At 36.8% G+C, this 11,652-nt stretch overlaps 8 protein-coding genes across 8 annotated transcripts; 1 reads left to right on the forward strand and 7 right to left on the reverse strand.

Annotated features, from left to right (window-relative positions):
* Positions 1-52: 52 nt before the first annotated feature.
* Positions 53-909, reverse strand: B0P05DRAFT_587342 (P-loop containing nucleoside triphosphate hydrolase protein; the record flags this gene model as incomplete). The annotated part of the gene is made up of 4 exons (XM_051582582.1): positions 53-562; positions 604-623; positions 671-752; positions 792-909. Coding segments are annotated over 4 exons (730 nt in total), but the record flags the coding sequence as incomplete, so codon positions are not given.
* Positions 910-941: 32 nt separating this feature from the next.
* On the reverse strand, positions 942-2,306 carry B0P05DRAFT_470787 (Metallo-dependent phosphatase-like protein; the record flags this gene model as incomplete). Its single annotated transcript, XM_051574577.1, has 4 exons — positions 942-1,263; positions 1,308-1,894; positions 1,935-2,135; positions 2,181-2,306. 4 exons carry the CDS (start codon positions 2,304-2,306, stop codon positions 942-944), a joined length of 1,236 nt encoding a protein of 411 aa, XP_051434518.1.
* Positions 2,307-2,731: 425 nt separating this feature from the next.
* Positions 2,732-3,719, reverse strand: B0P05DRAFT_571780 (ribonuclease H-like domain-containing protein; the record flags this gene model as incomplete). Its single annotated transcript, XM_051581401.1, has 4 exons — positions 2,732-2,797; positions 2,843-3,288; positions 3,324-3,673; positions 3,712-3,719. The coding sequence occupies 4 exons, from the start codon at positions 3,717-3,719 to the stop codon at positions 2,732-2,734; spliced, it is 870 nt and encodes a 289-aa protein (XP_051434519.1).
* A 131-nt stretch (positions 3,720-3,850) lies between these two features.
* On the reverse strand, positions 3,851-5,706 carry B0P05DRAFT_579429 (uncharacterized protein; the record flags this gene model as incomplete). Its single annotated transcript, XM_051581927.1, has 6 exons — positions 3,851-4,054; positions 4,109-4,339; positions 4,388-5,265; positions 5,323-5,481; positions 5,583-5,619; positions 5,671-5,706. The coding sequence occupies 6 exons, from the start codon at positions 5,704-5,706 to the stop codon at positions 3,851-3,853; spliced, it is 1,545 nt and encodes a 514-aa protein (XP_051434520.1).
* A 123-nt stretch (positions 5,707-5,829) lies between these two features.
* Positions 5,830-7,148, reverse strand: B0P05DRAFT_596941 (ornithine carbamoyltransferase). Its single transcript, XM_051583141.1, has 3 exons — positions 6,884-7,148; positions 6,700-6,833; positions 5,830-6,641 (listed from the first exon to the last, which is right to left on the reverse strand). Exons 1-3 carry the CDS (start codon positions 7,119-7,121, stop codon positions 5,979-5,981), a joined length of 1,035 nt encoding a protein of 344 aa, XP_051434521.1. The 5' UTR covers positions 7,122-7,148; the 3' UTR covers positions 5,830-5,978.
* A 1,074-nt stretch (positions 7,149-8,222) lies between these two features.
* Positions 8,223-8,668, reverse strand: B0P05DRAFT_110280 (uncharacterized protein). Its single transcript, XM_051572962.1, has 2 exons — positions 8,593-8,668; positions 8,223-8,533 (listed from the first exon to the last, which is right to left on the reverse strand). The coding sequence occupies exons 1-2, from the start codon at positions 8,634-8,636 to the stop codon at positions 8,365-8,367; spliced, it is 213 nt and encodes a 70-aa protein (XP_051434522.1). The 5' UTR covers positions 8,637-8,668; the 3' UTR covers positions 8,223-8,364.
* A 107-nt stretch (positions 8,669-8,775) lies between these two features.
* Positions 8,776-9,474, reverse strand: B0P05DRAFT_542519 (uncharacterized protein). The gene has a single exon (XM_051578316.1). The coding sequence runs from the start codon at positions 9,311-9,313 to the stop codon at positions 9,056-9,058; it is 258 nt and encodes an 85-aa protein (XP_051434523.1). The 5' UTR covers positions 9,314-9,474; the 3' UTR covers positions 8,776-9,055.
* Positions 9,475-11,095: 1,621 nt separating this feature from the next.
* On the forward strand, positions 11,096-11,356 carry B0P05DRAFT_459356 (uncharacterized protein; the record flags this gene model as incomplete). The annotated part of the gene is made up of 1 exon (XM_051573988.1): positions 11,096-11,356. A coding segment is annotated over one exon (261 nt), but the record flags the coding sequence as incomplete, so codon positions are not given.
* Positions 11,357-11,652: the final 296 nt, after the last annotated feature.

Raw genomic sequence — 11,652 nt, forward strand, 5'->3', positions numbered from 1 at the left:
CGTACATGGCGCTGATAATCACATGGTCTCGATCTTTCAGCAAATGCTTTACATGCACGCTCAATGTCTTGTTGACCTGTTAAGAACACAAGGATATCGCCTTTGGGCTCTTGTGTATGGATTTGCCATGCTGTTTCCACAGCACGATCGACCAAGGCTGATTTCAATGTAGCCAACTTGATCTCTTCAGGTGGATAGATCACTTGCACAGGATACGTTCGACCAGGAATCTCGAAAATAGGGCATTCGTCAAAAAAGTCAGAGAATTTGGCGACATCTAATGTGGCAGACATGATCAAGATCTTGAGTTCAGGTCGTAAACGATGCGTTTGTTTTAATAGACCAAACAAGACATCTGTTTCCAATGTACGTTCATGCGCTTCATCAATCACAATGCAGTCATAGTGCTTGAGATAAGGATCGAGTGTCGCCTCACGTAGTAAAATGCCATCGGTCATATATTTAAGTCGAGTGGTAGGTGAAGTATGGTCATCGAAACGAATAGTATAGCCCACTGTATTTCCTATACGTACATCTTGTTCTTCGCTTACTCTTTTGGCCACTATACAAAAGTTGAGTTTGAGATCAAGCATGACACGTTACCTGTCATGGCAGCAATACGTCTAATGATAGCATGAGTCGATGAAACAGCTGTTTTTCTTTATTTTACCTTGGTTGAGTGACACCAATCATCTTGATCTCGGGTAGTTCTTCTAAAATGTATTGAGGGATCTGTGTTGTTTTACCAGAACCTACATCATGAGAACCATCTCTTTCTGTTTATGTTTTACCAGTTTCACCAATGACAACCAAGATGCTATATTCTCGAATAGCATCCACAAGTTCATGTTTATATTCAAACGTAGGTAAACTCTCTCTTTGTTGTTTTATATGTTCATGACGAGACATAACTATTTTTTTTTTTTTATTTATTTATTTATTTAAAAAGTACAACGACGTTGATGCTTTGACTTAGTCACTGTGACTTGATCGATGGCGCCGCCTAAAGATCCGTCTACATTGGCTTGATGATGTACAATCTGAAGCGTGTTTGGTGTGACACGGAAAGTAGAGAACCCAAAACTACCATAGCGTTGAGCAGACCATTCAGGGAAAGGACCAGAACCAAAGGCAACAGGACCTTCAGGCTGACCTGCATTACCAATCACAATCTGGAAAAAAGAAGGAGCATCATGGTACGAAGTAGCTGTACGTTTTCCTTTAGCTACAGGCCATGTTCTTTCATAGTTATGAACATGACCACTAAAACAAGTCAGACTTAGCATCTATTTCCTAAATTCGCTTACCTGTAATAAAGATCCACTTGATGCTTTAACAACAAATCTTCTAAGCCTCCCCATGTCTGGTTACTGACAGGATCCACAACGCCATTTCTGATTTTGTTGGCTTTGGTAGTACAATCTGTACTGTTGACAGAGCAGTAGATAGGATGATGTGTCAAGAAGATAATCCAAGGACGTTGGTGACGATGTTGATTGGCTTTTGTCAGATCAGCATCCAGCCAGTGAATGGCTGTCTTGATTTCATCTGGAGTACCCGTAAAATAGATTTCAGTCGAAAAGGAGACCAAATGAAGTGACTTGTAATTGATGGAATACATGAGTGAGTTATCAAACTTGCTTTCTGTATAGGGCACACTGTCAAAACGATGCTTGTAATGACTAAAGTTATAAGCGCCTTCATGATTACCCACAGAGCCAAGGTAAGGTATACGGGCAAACAAATTTTGCATAAAGTTCAAGTATTCGTCTCCCTTAGTACCATTAAAGTCAGCCATGTCGTATGCTTGGTCTCCTGCCAAAGTAACAAAATCGTATTGATGTGTCTTGGCAAAATCTTTAAGATGTTGAACAGCAACTGCATTACAAGCACCCTATCGAATTGAGTTTTACGTATATACTACATGGACTTACCACATCTCCTGTAGCCAAAAAGCTAAATTCGTCCTTTTTTGAAGCTGTATGAAATTCGAATACTTCAGACCAATGCTCTTGGTGGTCAACCACAGATCCTACTTGATAGCGATAGACTGTCGCAGGCTTTAGCTTGTGGGTCATGATCTTGTGGAGATAGAGCTCACGGTGAGCCAATCCACCATCGACAAAGGTCCAGTCCTAACATATAACTGTCAATGTTGAATTTATCCTTGTATACTTTACTTTTCCTTGCACAGTCACAGCCTTGGTGTTTTTGGATACAGGCCAATACTTGAGCAAAGAATGATGCACTTGTGCCAGAGTAGCAAATTGAACGCGAACAGTATGAGCATCGTCTGTCAAAGACATTAGGATCTGTTGAGGCTCATAAGCAGAGTACGTCTTGTTCCAGTTGGTATCTAAGGTGTTATAAGCATCCGCTAAACAGGCATATCCAGGAGCACCATTGGCCTCTTCTTCTCTTTTCTTTAACCCATGTAAGGAAGACAAGACACTGGCTTTAATGACAGACAATGTCAAGCCAATCAAGAGAACAACCAAGAATTTCATAAGGATAAACAAGAAAGAAAGAATTTTAGTTTATATATATATATATATGTTAGTTGTCATACACTTGAGTCTTTAGCCAATCAATTGATTCAAGATGACCATTCAGTAGATCTTCACTGTAACACATAACCAGCATGTCATGGAAGTAAAGTATCGATTGGACAAAGTAATGCCAAATGTCAAGTACGTGCTTGTCATTGAACAAGAGATTGGTTTATTTTGTATTACTTTATTGGTGATTTAGGACGTATTAAGGTAGTTGTTGAGAAAGGAAGACCATGGCCTTTTTTCTGTACAAAGCAGTTAGATCTATACACACAAAGAATGCAAAATACCTTTTGTTGAAATGTTTCTTCTATGGATATATGGCTCTTGAGCTCATTTGCAAATTTCTTTTCTGCCACCATATGCTTCACTGCAAATGGCTTTGAACCACGTAAATGTCTTAGTTTAGCAAAGATCTGATAAGAAGCATAAGCATCTAAAGCAGCATATTGGATTTGTTTGTCTGTCAATTTGGCTTTGGCCCAATTACTCATGCGCACTTTGCCCTTGGACATATTTTGGCCTAGAAAGATACCTGTCAGCGCACGAAGTGAGCGAAGATTGTGTGACCAATTCACATAGCCTTCAGACATTTCTTTGAGTTCAACAAGGCCATTGGTAAAAAACCCAAAATCACGCATGAGTTTAAGTCCATCTGCATTGATATTGACACCACTTTTTAAGACAGTCTTTTCTTCAAAAAAGCGACGCAATTCAATAGGAAATGCTATGTGTACTGATCAATAAGCAGGGTTAGACATCGCTACTTACTATGCATACGAGCAAGTTGGATCAGCAATATTTCATTAGCAGAACAGATCTGAACAAGTGTGATCTTGTTCTCTGGTTTACCCTTCACAAACTGAGGTGGCCATTCTAGATCAACACCGAAACTTGTGTCTTGTTTATTGGCTTCTAAAAGGGCATGAATGCGTTCATTGGTCTCGTTCACATCAGACACAACATTGACTTGATAATAATCAGGATAGGTAAGTGAAGGAAGTCCTTCTAAATAAGCTTTGAATTGGTTATTGAGTTCCATACGCTGTCTTGCCTTTTCCTCTCTTTCTGCATTGGATGGTATAGAAGGTAAAATACGTCTGGTTTGTACAGGATATTCACTAGAAATAAATTAACTGAAATGATACAATGCACATACGTAGACATGGTGGCTATCAATTGATTTGCTTTAAAAAAGAGTCTTTTATTTAACAAGGTAGCTCGTTGAAAACAAGTCATAAAGAGAAAGAGAGAGAGAAAGAGAGAGAGAGAGAAAAAAAAAGGGTAAAAGTCACAATTTATTTCAAATCCACAAAATAGGTCCATCTGTTCTCTTGTAATCCCTTTGCCGTGTCTTCTAATAAGATTTCTCTGCGCAACTTAACATAGACGGATTTGTCTAAAACTGCCTGTCTTAACTCTGCAATCTTTTCTGGCTCTAAGGGTTTTTCCAATAATTCTGATAATTGTTCTGTAGCCATTTCAAGGTCTCTTTGGTTATCCTACACATACATATTTTTTTTTAAAAAAAACACCCGTTAAAATCAGTAAGTTACCTCAAATAGTTCAGTTTCGTTGGTTCGGTCAAGGTAAAAAGCAAAGGCATATGTCCATTTTAAGGTAGTTCTGCTCTGCACTGTAACATCAACTGCCTTTTTGAGGAACTGTACTTCAATCCAAGAAAGATCGCTTGTCTTTTGCATTTCTTCCATTTTCTTCTCAGTCTTTTGATACAAATCTTGGTCGAGTTTAGCAGATTGTTCATGATTAGCATAGCGATTGTAATACTAACAATAAGATATGTAAGCTATGGTATCAACAGAATAAAGACTTACATGAAGATAGCGTTCTAAACTGGCTCTGGATTGTGTTTGACTGTCTCTTGCTTCTTCACTACTCTTTTCATCATATCGGTTACATGTATACCAAGAAGTGCCATGTTCAGACCAGGGACCCATACAGACCCAACAGAACTCATATCTACACTTTCTGCATGTCATATGGTTACAGCCGCCATTCTTCTCAATGGTCGAATGACATTTAGGACACTCTTTTGTATGAGCAGATATCCAATTAGCAGTCTCTGAATCATCTTCACATTTCTGCAGCCACTTCTTTACTAATATACAAATACAAGGCTGATGATCGTCTAATCCACAGCCAAAGCAGAAACGACATCCACACTTACATTCTACAGTAGGTACAATGGAAGTGAGTGACGTACTGGGCACACTGCACTCAATAGCATACTCGCAATCAGGTGCAGGACACCAACGCAAGAAATCATTGTCATCGACAAAGGTACGGTTGAGTAGTTCGCGGTATTTAAGCCAAGTGTCATGGTCAACCAGTAACTCGACTGTCTTTTCATCCACAATGACATCACAGTTGCTTTCGGGACATTGAATACGACGGCTTTCACCTTCTTCTCTGATTTTCTGGACAAGATATTGTGTGTAACATGGCCTACAGAATCGATGTCCACAAGAGACACTGATGGTTTCCATGTCAGGGGAATCGTCACAGCAAATATCACACATAAAGTCTGCATGAATGTCTTGTGCCTTAAGGATAGCATGCTTTAGATCAGATACAGAAGAGACACCTGCCTGAGCAAGTACTTTGTCACTAGAGTCCATGTATTGTTCAAACAGCTTTTCCTTATTCCAACGAAAATAACGTAATAATGTTGCTGAATCTTCAGTAGATAAACCTACATAGATGATGATGTTTAGTCGTACTGCGGAAAAAAATTAGCTACGTAGCTTACCTAGAATAGAAGACACTTGATTGATTTCTTTATCTTGCTTTGTTTTTAATAGGATGGCACTTAATACATTAAAGTCAACTTCATATGTCTTTTTCTGTTGTTTTTCAACAAATACATCGTCATTGACATCGTCATTACTATTGTAGCCTTCTTCACTCTCTAATAAGAGAGGGTGTTATTCTATGTAGGTATGCTCTCTATAGACTGTATTAGACACACATGATCACTAAGATAAAGAGTGCTTACTTTTTTCTATTTACCACTCATGATACTACCAAAATCAGACTCATCTTCATACTAAACAAAGACTGGCATTAGTAACCTATAAGACGCCATGTCTTTACTTGCCATGTATTCGTCTTCAAATTCACTTTCAGAGCTCATTCTTCTTTTTCTCTTTTGTATTGTTGATTGAATGGTGGGTTTGTATAAAAAAAGAGGGAGGGGGATATCACAGAAAGGAGAAAAGAACGAAGAAATTATAAAATATAGAAAAAAAATCAAGTCACCCAATCACGTTCTTTTACTAAGGATCCGGTCAATTATGCATACGCACCGGATCGATATGCCGGAATAATACAGAAAGAGAGCATTTTTTAATATGTAAAATGGATTATAAACAAGACATGAAGAATTTGTACAAATGTAGATTGAGTTTAAATGCCACCTCTAACTAATAAGGCATCCACAACAGCAAGAATGGTCCATTTTCTATTTTCAGCTTCAGGGAAGACCAAAGAACGTTCTGAATAAAACACTTCATCATCAACTTCTTCAGGCTTACGAGGAAGACAGTGCATAAATACCCAATCAGGTTTAGCACCACCACGGGCTACTAAATCATGAGTGACTTGATAGCCTTTAAAGTCTTGAAGACGCTTCTTCTTTTCTTCTTCTTGTCCCATAGAAACCCAGGTATCAGTCACAATAATATTGCAGTCTTTAATGGCTTCTTCAGGTTGTGTTGTGAAAGTGATAGTGGCACCGGTCTTTTGGGCATCAGCTTGAGCGATATCAATCACATCTTGGTCACATGTATAGCCAGAGGGACAAGCAGCAGCTACACTGATACCGCACTTGGGAAAAGCAACAAGGATTTCTTGAAGGATGTTATTGGCATCACCTACCCATGCTACCTTGAGTCCCTTAAGGGTTTCGCGAGGATGTTGTGTGTGTGCAGAATAGACGCCCTCACTGACATTGTTGTTCTTGTGGTGATAGTATTCGTGAATGGTCATTAAATCAGCCAAGATTTGAGTAGGATGGTATTTATCAGACAAGGCATTAATCACAGGCACTTTGGATTCTTTGGCAAGTGTCTGTTTTAAACATGTTAGTTAAAGAGTTTTTTTTTTTTTTTTTGACTGGGTTACTTGCCTCAATTTCATGATGACCACCCACACGGGCCATAATACCATTGACCATAGAACTGACTACACGAGAAGTATCAAGTAAGGATTCATTCACACCAAGTTGAATATCTTGAGAACCCAAGAACATGGCATTACCACCTACATATCATATAAATATACATTTCAATAGCTTATCGCTGACTGCTTACCTAAATATGAAACCGCTGTTTCAGTAGCCACACGGGTACGAGTAGAACGCTTAGAAAACATAAGAGCCACTGTCTTGCCAGTCAAAGGGAATTCAGTTCTGACTTGGGGATAACTATACTTGGACTCAACCTTGAATTGAATAGCACGATGGACTAAATCAAGTAATTGTTCAGAAGTATAGTCAGCAGTAGTGATAAAATGATGAGGCTTTTGAGTTTGGATTGAAATGCCAGTCATGGTTAAGAAAGAAAAAGAAAAGTGAATAAGTTGGTCAAAGCATTGTGCTTGCATTATATATATACATATATATATAAATTGAAAGCGGACTATTAACCCATTATTCCGATCTGCTGTTATCTCTAGTTTCCTTTTTTGTCATGGAGTCTTTCTTTTACCCCAGATTCAGAGAGAAACCATGAGTCATAACAACTACATATTCATATTGAGTCACAAAATAGAGTCCCCTTTAATAATTTTTTTTGACATGCATAGTGATATTCTAGAATACAGATTCATGATACCATAGCGTTTATCATGGTATGGTACTCTGTTCCTGCTCATAATGAATTGATCCCCTTTCATGTTTAAGCCTCAGATAGTCTTTCTCTCTTACGTTTCTTAGAAGCATGTTTGAGGTAGACGATGTGTCTGTTTATGACTGTCATGACGACGATAATTAGATTAGGTTATTTGCACTCGAACGTGAGTCTGAAATACATTGAATTGTTTCCCAGAAATAGAGATAAGCTAGTTTTGGTAAGAACTCCCTTTGATCTGAATCTACACCACATAGATTGGTTTGTAGGACTGTTCTATGATTGTTGTCAAATGCATTGTTGATTAGTAGATACAGATTGGACGGAACCTATCTTTATCTTTTTTCTTTATGTTGTATTGATGGTTTGATGGAATTAGAGATTATCTTTTAGAAAATCAGCCAATCATGAAATAGTCGCTAAAGATAAAGAATTTTTTACGTAAAAACAGTACAACTCGTTGTTTCGAGACGAACGAACTGTTTCGCTCAAGTGTTTGTTTCGAGAAAAAGAGAACCTTCACGGATTGAGATATGACATGTTTTCTTAAAAAAGAACTGCTACTAAGGTGTAGGTCGTTGCATTTGGCGGGAAATCACTGCAAGTAGAAAACTAAGCATCATGAAAAGACATGTCTCTATTTTATGTCATGTATTTTCTTATTCAGAATGAAAAAGTCATTGTTTTGGCGAATTATTTGGTTTATTAAGATGATCATAATATACTTCTCAAAGGCCTTTTTTTTTTGTAGCAAAAAGAAAAAAAAAAAAAGAGAGCTAATGTAAGGGGAAAATTTTATGATGCATTCATGTTTCGACTCATTCTGAAAATAAAGGATTTTGAGTTTGCGTTTCTCTCCTTATTTATGACCGGCTTGACTAATACATGGGCATTGATGAAGACCAAAACTAAAATGGTCTTTGATCGCTTTATGTTTTGCTCTTTCAGCTACCATTAAAAAAGTGTTGTATTCGAAGTTTGAGTAATGAAAGTATCATTTTTTTCACCAGAGCTCCAAAATCAAGCTTCTCTTTAACGTGCTTATCTCCTTTTATCGTATTAGTGAAAGTAATACTTCTTAACATTAAAGCTCTAATGTCGTAAAGAAAGCGACTGTTTTGATATAAAAATGATGAGAATAGTCATACTTTTAGTTTTGAGGTTTTTCTTACAGAAATGACTGAATTCTAAAGCAATATAGATTAAAATATACCATAAATCAACTTGGTATCTTGCGCTTCTATTGAGTACTTACAAACTGCCATAGCATTATTTTTTGCTTCAAAAAGCTCAAAAGTTATGTGTGTCGGCGATTGAATAAAAATCCTAAATAGATTGTTTTTACTTTTTGACCATTTTTCAGTATGAATATTTCTCAACTAACAACAAAAGTACATTATATACTACTAAATCATTGTTATTTATGTGCAAATACTTCATTATACATAGGCAGAAAATGGCAGGCTTCTATCGATTTATGCAAAAATTCCTTTGTAAACAAGCGCTAAGAACCCGTGTGCTTTATTTAACTTCTTTTTTTTTTTATTTGCTAAAGAAAACACTTACTATTTTATAGTTTGCTAGATCACTGGAACATAAAGACCAAGGAAAAAGTGTATTACTGACATCATTTGTTCACACATTCTGATATATCTGCATGAAACACAAAGCATTTTTAAACGAAACAGTGACAACAAATAGTGCAACATTCATCAACTCGAACCATTCTTTTGATACGTCATGGCACGAAATCTTCTTGACCCCATAACAAGTTGCTACAAAATACACATGATTTGGAATACAAACAAATGAGTCGTGCACAGAGAATAATAAACAAATCATACAAAAAGAAAGCCAAGAAATTGACCCTCTTTTAGTCGATTTATGTTTCATGTAACTTTCCAAGTCAATATAAACTAGATTGTTTGTACAAACAAACGGAACTATTCCCCTCCAGTGACTTTGAAGGTGCTTGCTTATCCTCACCCCCCCCCTTCTTTTGTTTTTTAGAATTTCAATATTGACTTATTCCCTTTTAATAAAACAAGTACAGTTCTTTTTTTTATCTATCTCTCTATCTCTTTTTTTTTCTTTGATTATCTTTCTTTAAAGCACAAAAGAAAACAACACATACTTACAAAAGAAATAGTATAAATACAACATAAAAGTGTCAAACTAGAAAAAAAAATACAAAAAAAGGAGGTCGATCAATTCAGCCACCATCAAAATGATCAGCTTGCTTTTCAGAAGCTGACATGTTAGGCAGGGAAAATATACATGCACCCTTACATGTTGAACAATTTCTCTTTTGATAAACAAGTCTATACAATCCAATGAAAGACACACTTGTTAGTACCATGCGAAACAAAAACTTCTTGTCAAACAAGCATTGACAAGATTAAAAAAAAACATATGATCAAATGCACATAGAAAAAAAAGAGTAGAGAAATACCGTTTGTTATTGTTTTCTTACTGCGCGATGTTCATGAAACTATAGAGAGCAAACTCAGGTGATTCTTTCGTCATGAGATAGGATATATTCATGTGCGTTCAAGTGTAAGGAGGAACAACTGCCTGTTCAAATCGAAATTTTGCAAAAGCATCGAAATTATGACGAGAGCTATTGATAAGAAAATGTCGCAAACAAATAGATTAGATTGATTGACAGCAGTAGAACATAAAGTAAAACAAGAAAGTTGATGTTCATATTGCGAATTGAATTATCTCTAACTTTGCTCATGTAGCACAAGAAAAAAAAGATAGTTTTTGTTTATTCCGAGAAGAATTATGACAGGACAAGATGAAACAGAAATAACCAAAAGGTCAATCGAAGACCAAAAAAAAATAGCACTTAGTCATGGGATAGAGACAAGTTCAATATACGCATTTAATGGAAACATTTGAGACCATTTGTTTTCAAAAGTAACCATTCGTTATATTTTCTTCTTGGTCAGTGCCAGAAATTATACCATGCGTTCAAGAATTGCTGAAATAAGCATAATTATCGCAGTCTTCTTTTAATTTAGCCATACAGAGCGAGTTACAAAAAAAAAATAAGAGAGACTTATAAACAAAGCGTTGCTATAGATCTATGTTTATGTGTGCTTCGGGTTGATGACTTTTGTTTTTGTGTGTATAAAAATAACTCACTACTGGGCCGTGCTTATAACATTCAGGGGCTGTTTGTCTGTAAACATATAAATACTTTGGTTGTTAGTTTCAATGTCACAAGTGATTTTCTTTTTATTATTTTCTTTTCTTTCTTGAATTATGTTGAATAACAATCCAATTTTGCCTGCATTAAGAAACGATAGTTACTCCTCGGGAAAACCAATGTCAATTTCCTCAATCATTAGTATCCCTCAAATGACTACATCATCTTCGTTAGTAACACACAAAGTTTACTATAAAGAAACAATGGAACGGAGAGCTTCTGCGCCCAGCCATCCCTACCATCACCCTCAAAGGTATCCCAATGCTTCCTTTTTTCGCTCCCCTCCTACTTCCCCGGAAGAAAAGCTATTTGAATCATCGATTCCATCTTCTCCGTCGTCCTCTGTCTCGTCTCTATCTCCACAAAGGTCGTCATTTCGCGCACAGCCTTATCCATCACAACAAAAGCAATCCATGGACGACGATGACGACGATCTAGATGATATGTCTCAGCCACCACTGACCCTCCAAGAGCGTCGCCTAAGAAACAAGGCAGCGTCTGCTAAATACCGCCAAAAGAAAAATCAACAGCAAAATGAAATGAGACTCATGATTGGAAGATTGTCTGAACAAAACGCTGTTCTTGAACGCCAACTACAAGAACTTCGATTAGAGAATGATAGACTGAAAGCAACGACAGATAAACTTAGAGGCAAGATGGTTGCAAAGAAAATGCTTAAGAAATGGATTGGTCGACAGGCTGCCGAGATAAACGATAACAAAAAGAATTTAAGCTTCCAGCAACAAAGGTACAGCAGTCGTAATACGGATGTTCATCAGGATGACAGTAGTATAAACCATCTTCCCTATACCAATTACTCTACGAAGAGTAATAGTAACGACAACAACGAGCATGATGATGGTTTAAATGCAGTTGTGTCCAATATCTTGGATGATCAAGACGAAGATGATGAAATAGAAAGCATAAGCTCAGACTAAAAGGCATTTTTAATAATTTAATTATTTTTTCCTCAATGGAATAGCAGCATTCTTAATTACAATGTATACTATCATTCCTT

Source organism: Gilbertella persicaria (genome assembly GCF_025201335.1).
Source record: "Gilbertella persicaria strain CBS 190.32 chromosome Unknown B0P05scaffold_21, whole genome shotgun sequence".
In the NCBI taxonomy this organism is placed as follows: Eukaryota; Fungi; Mucoromycota; class Mucoromycetes; order Mucorales; family Choanephoraceae; genus Gilbertella; species Gilbertella persicaria.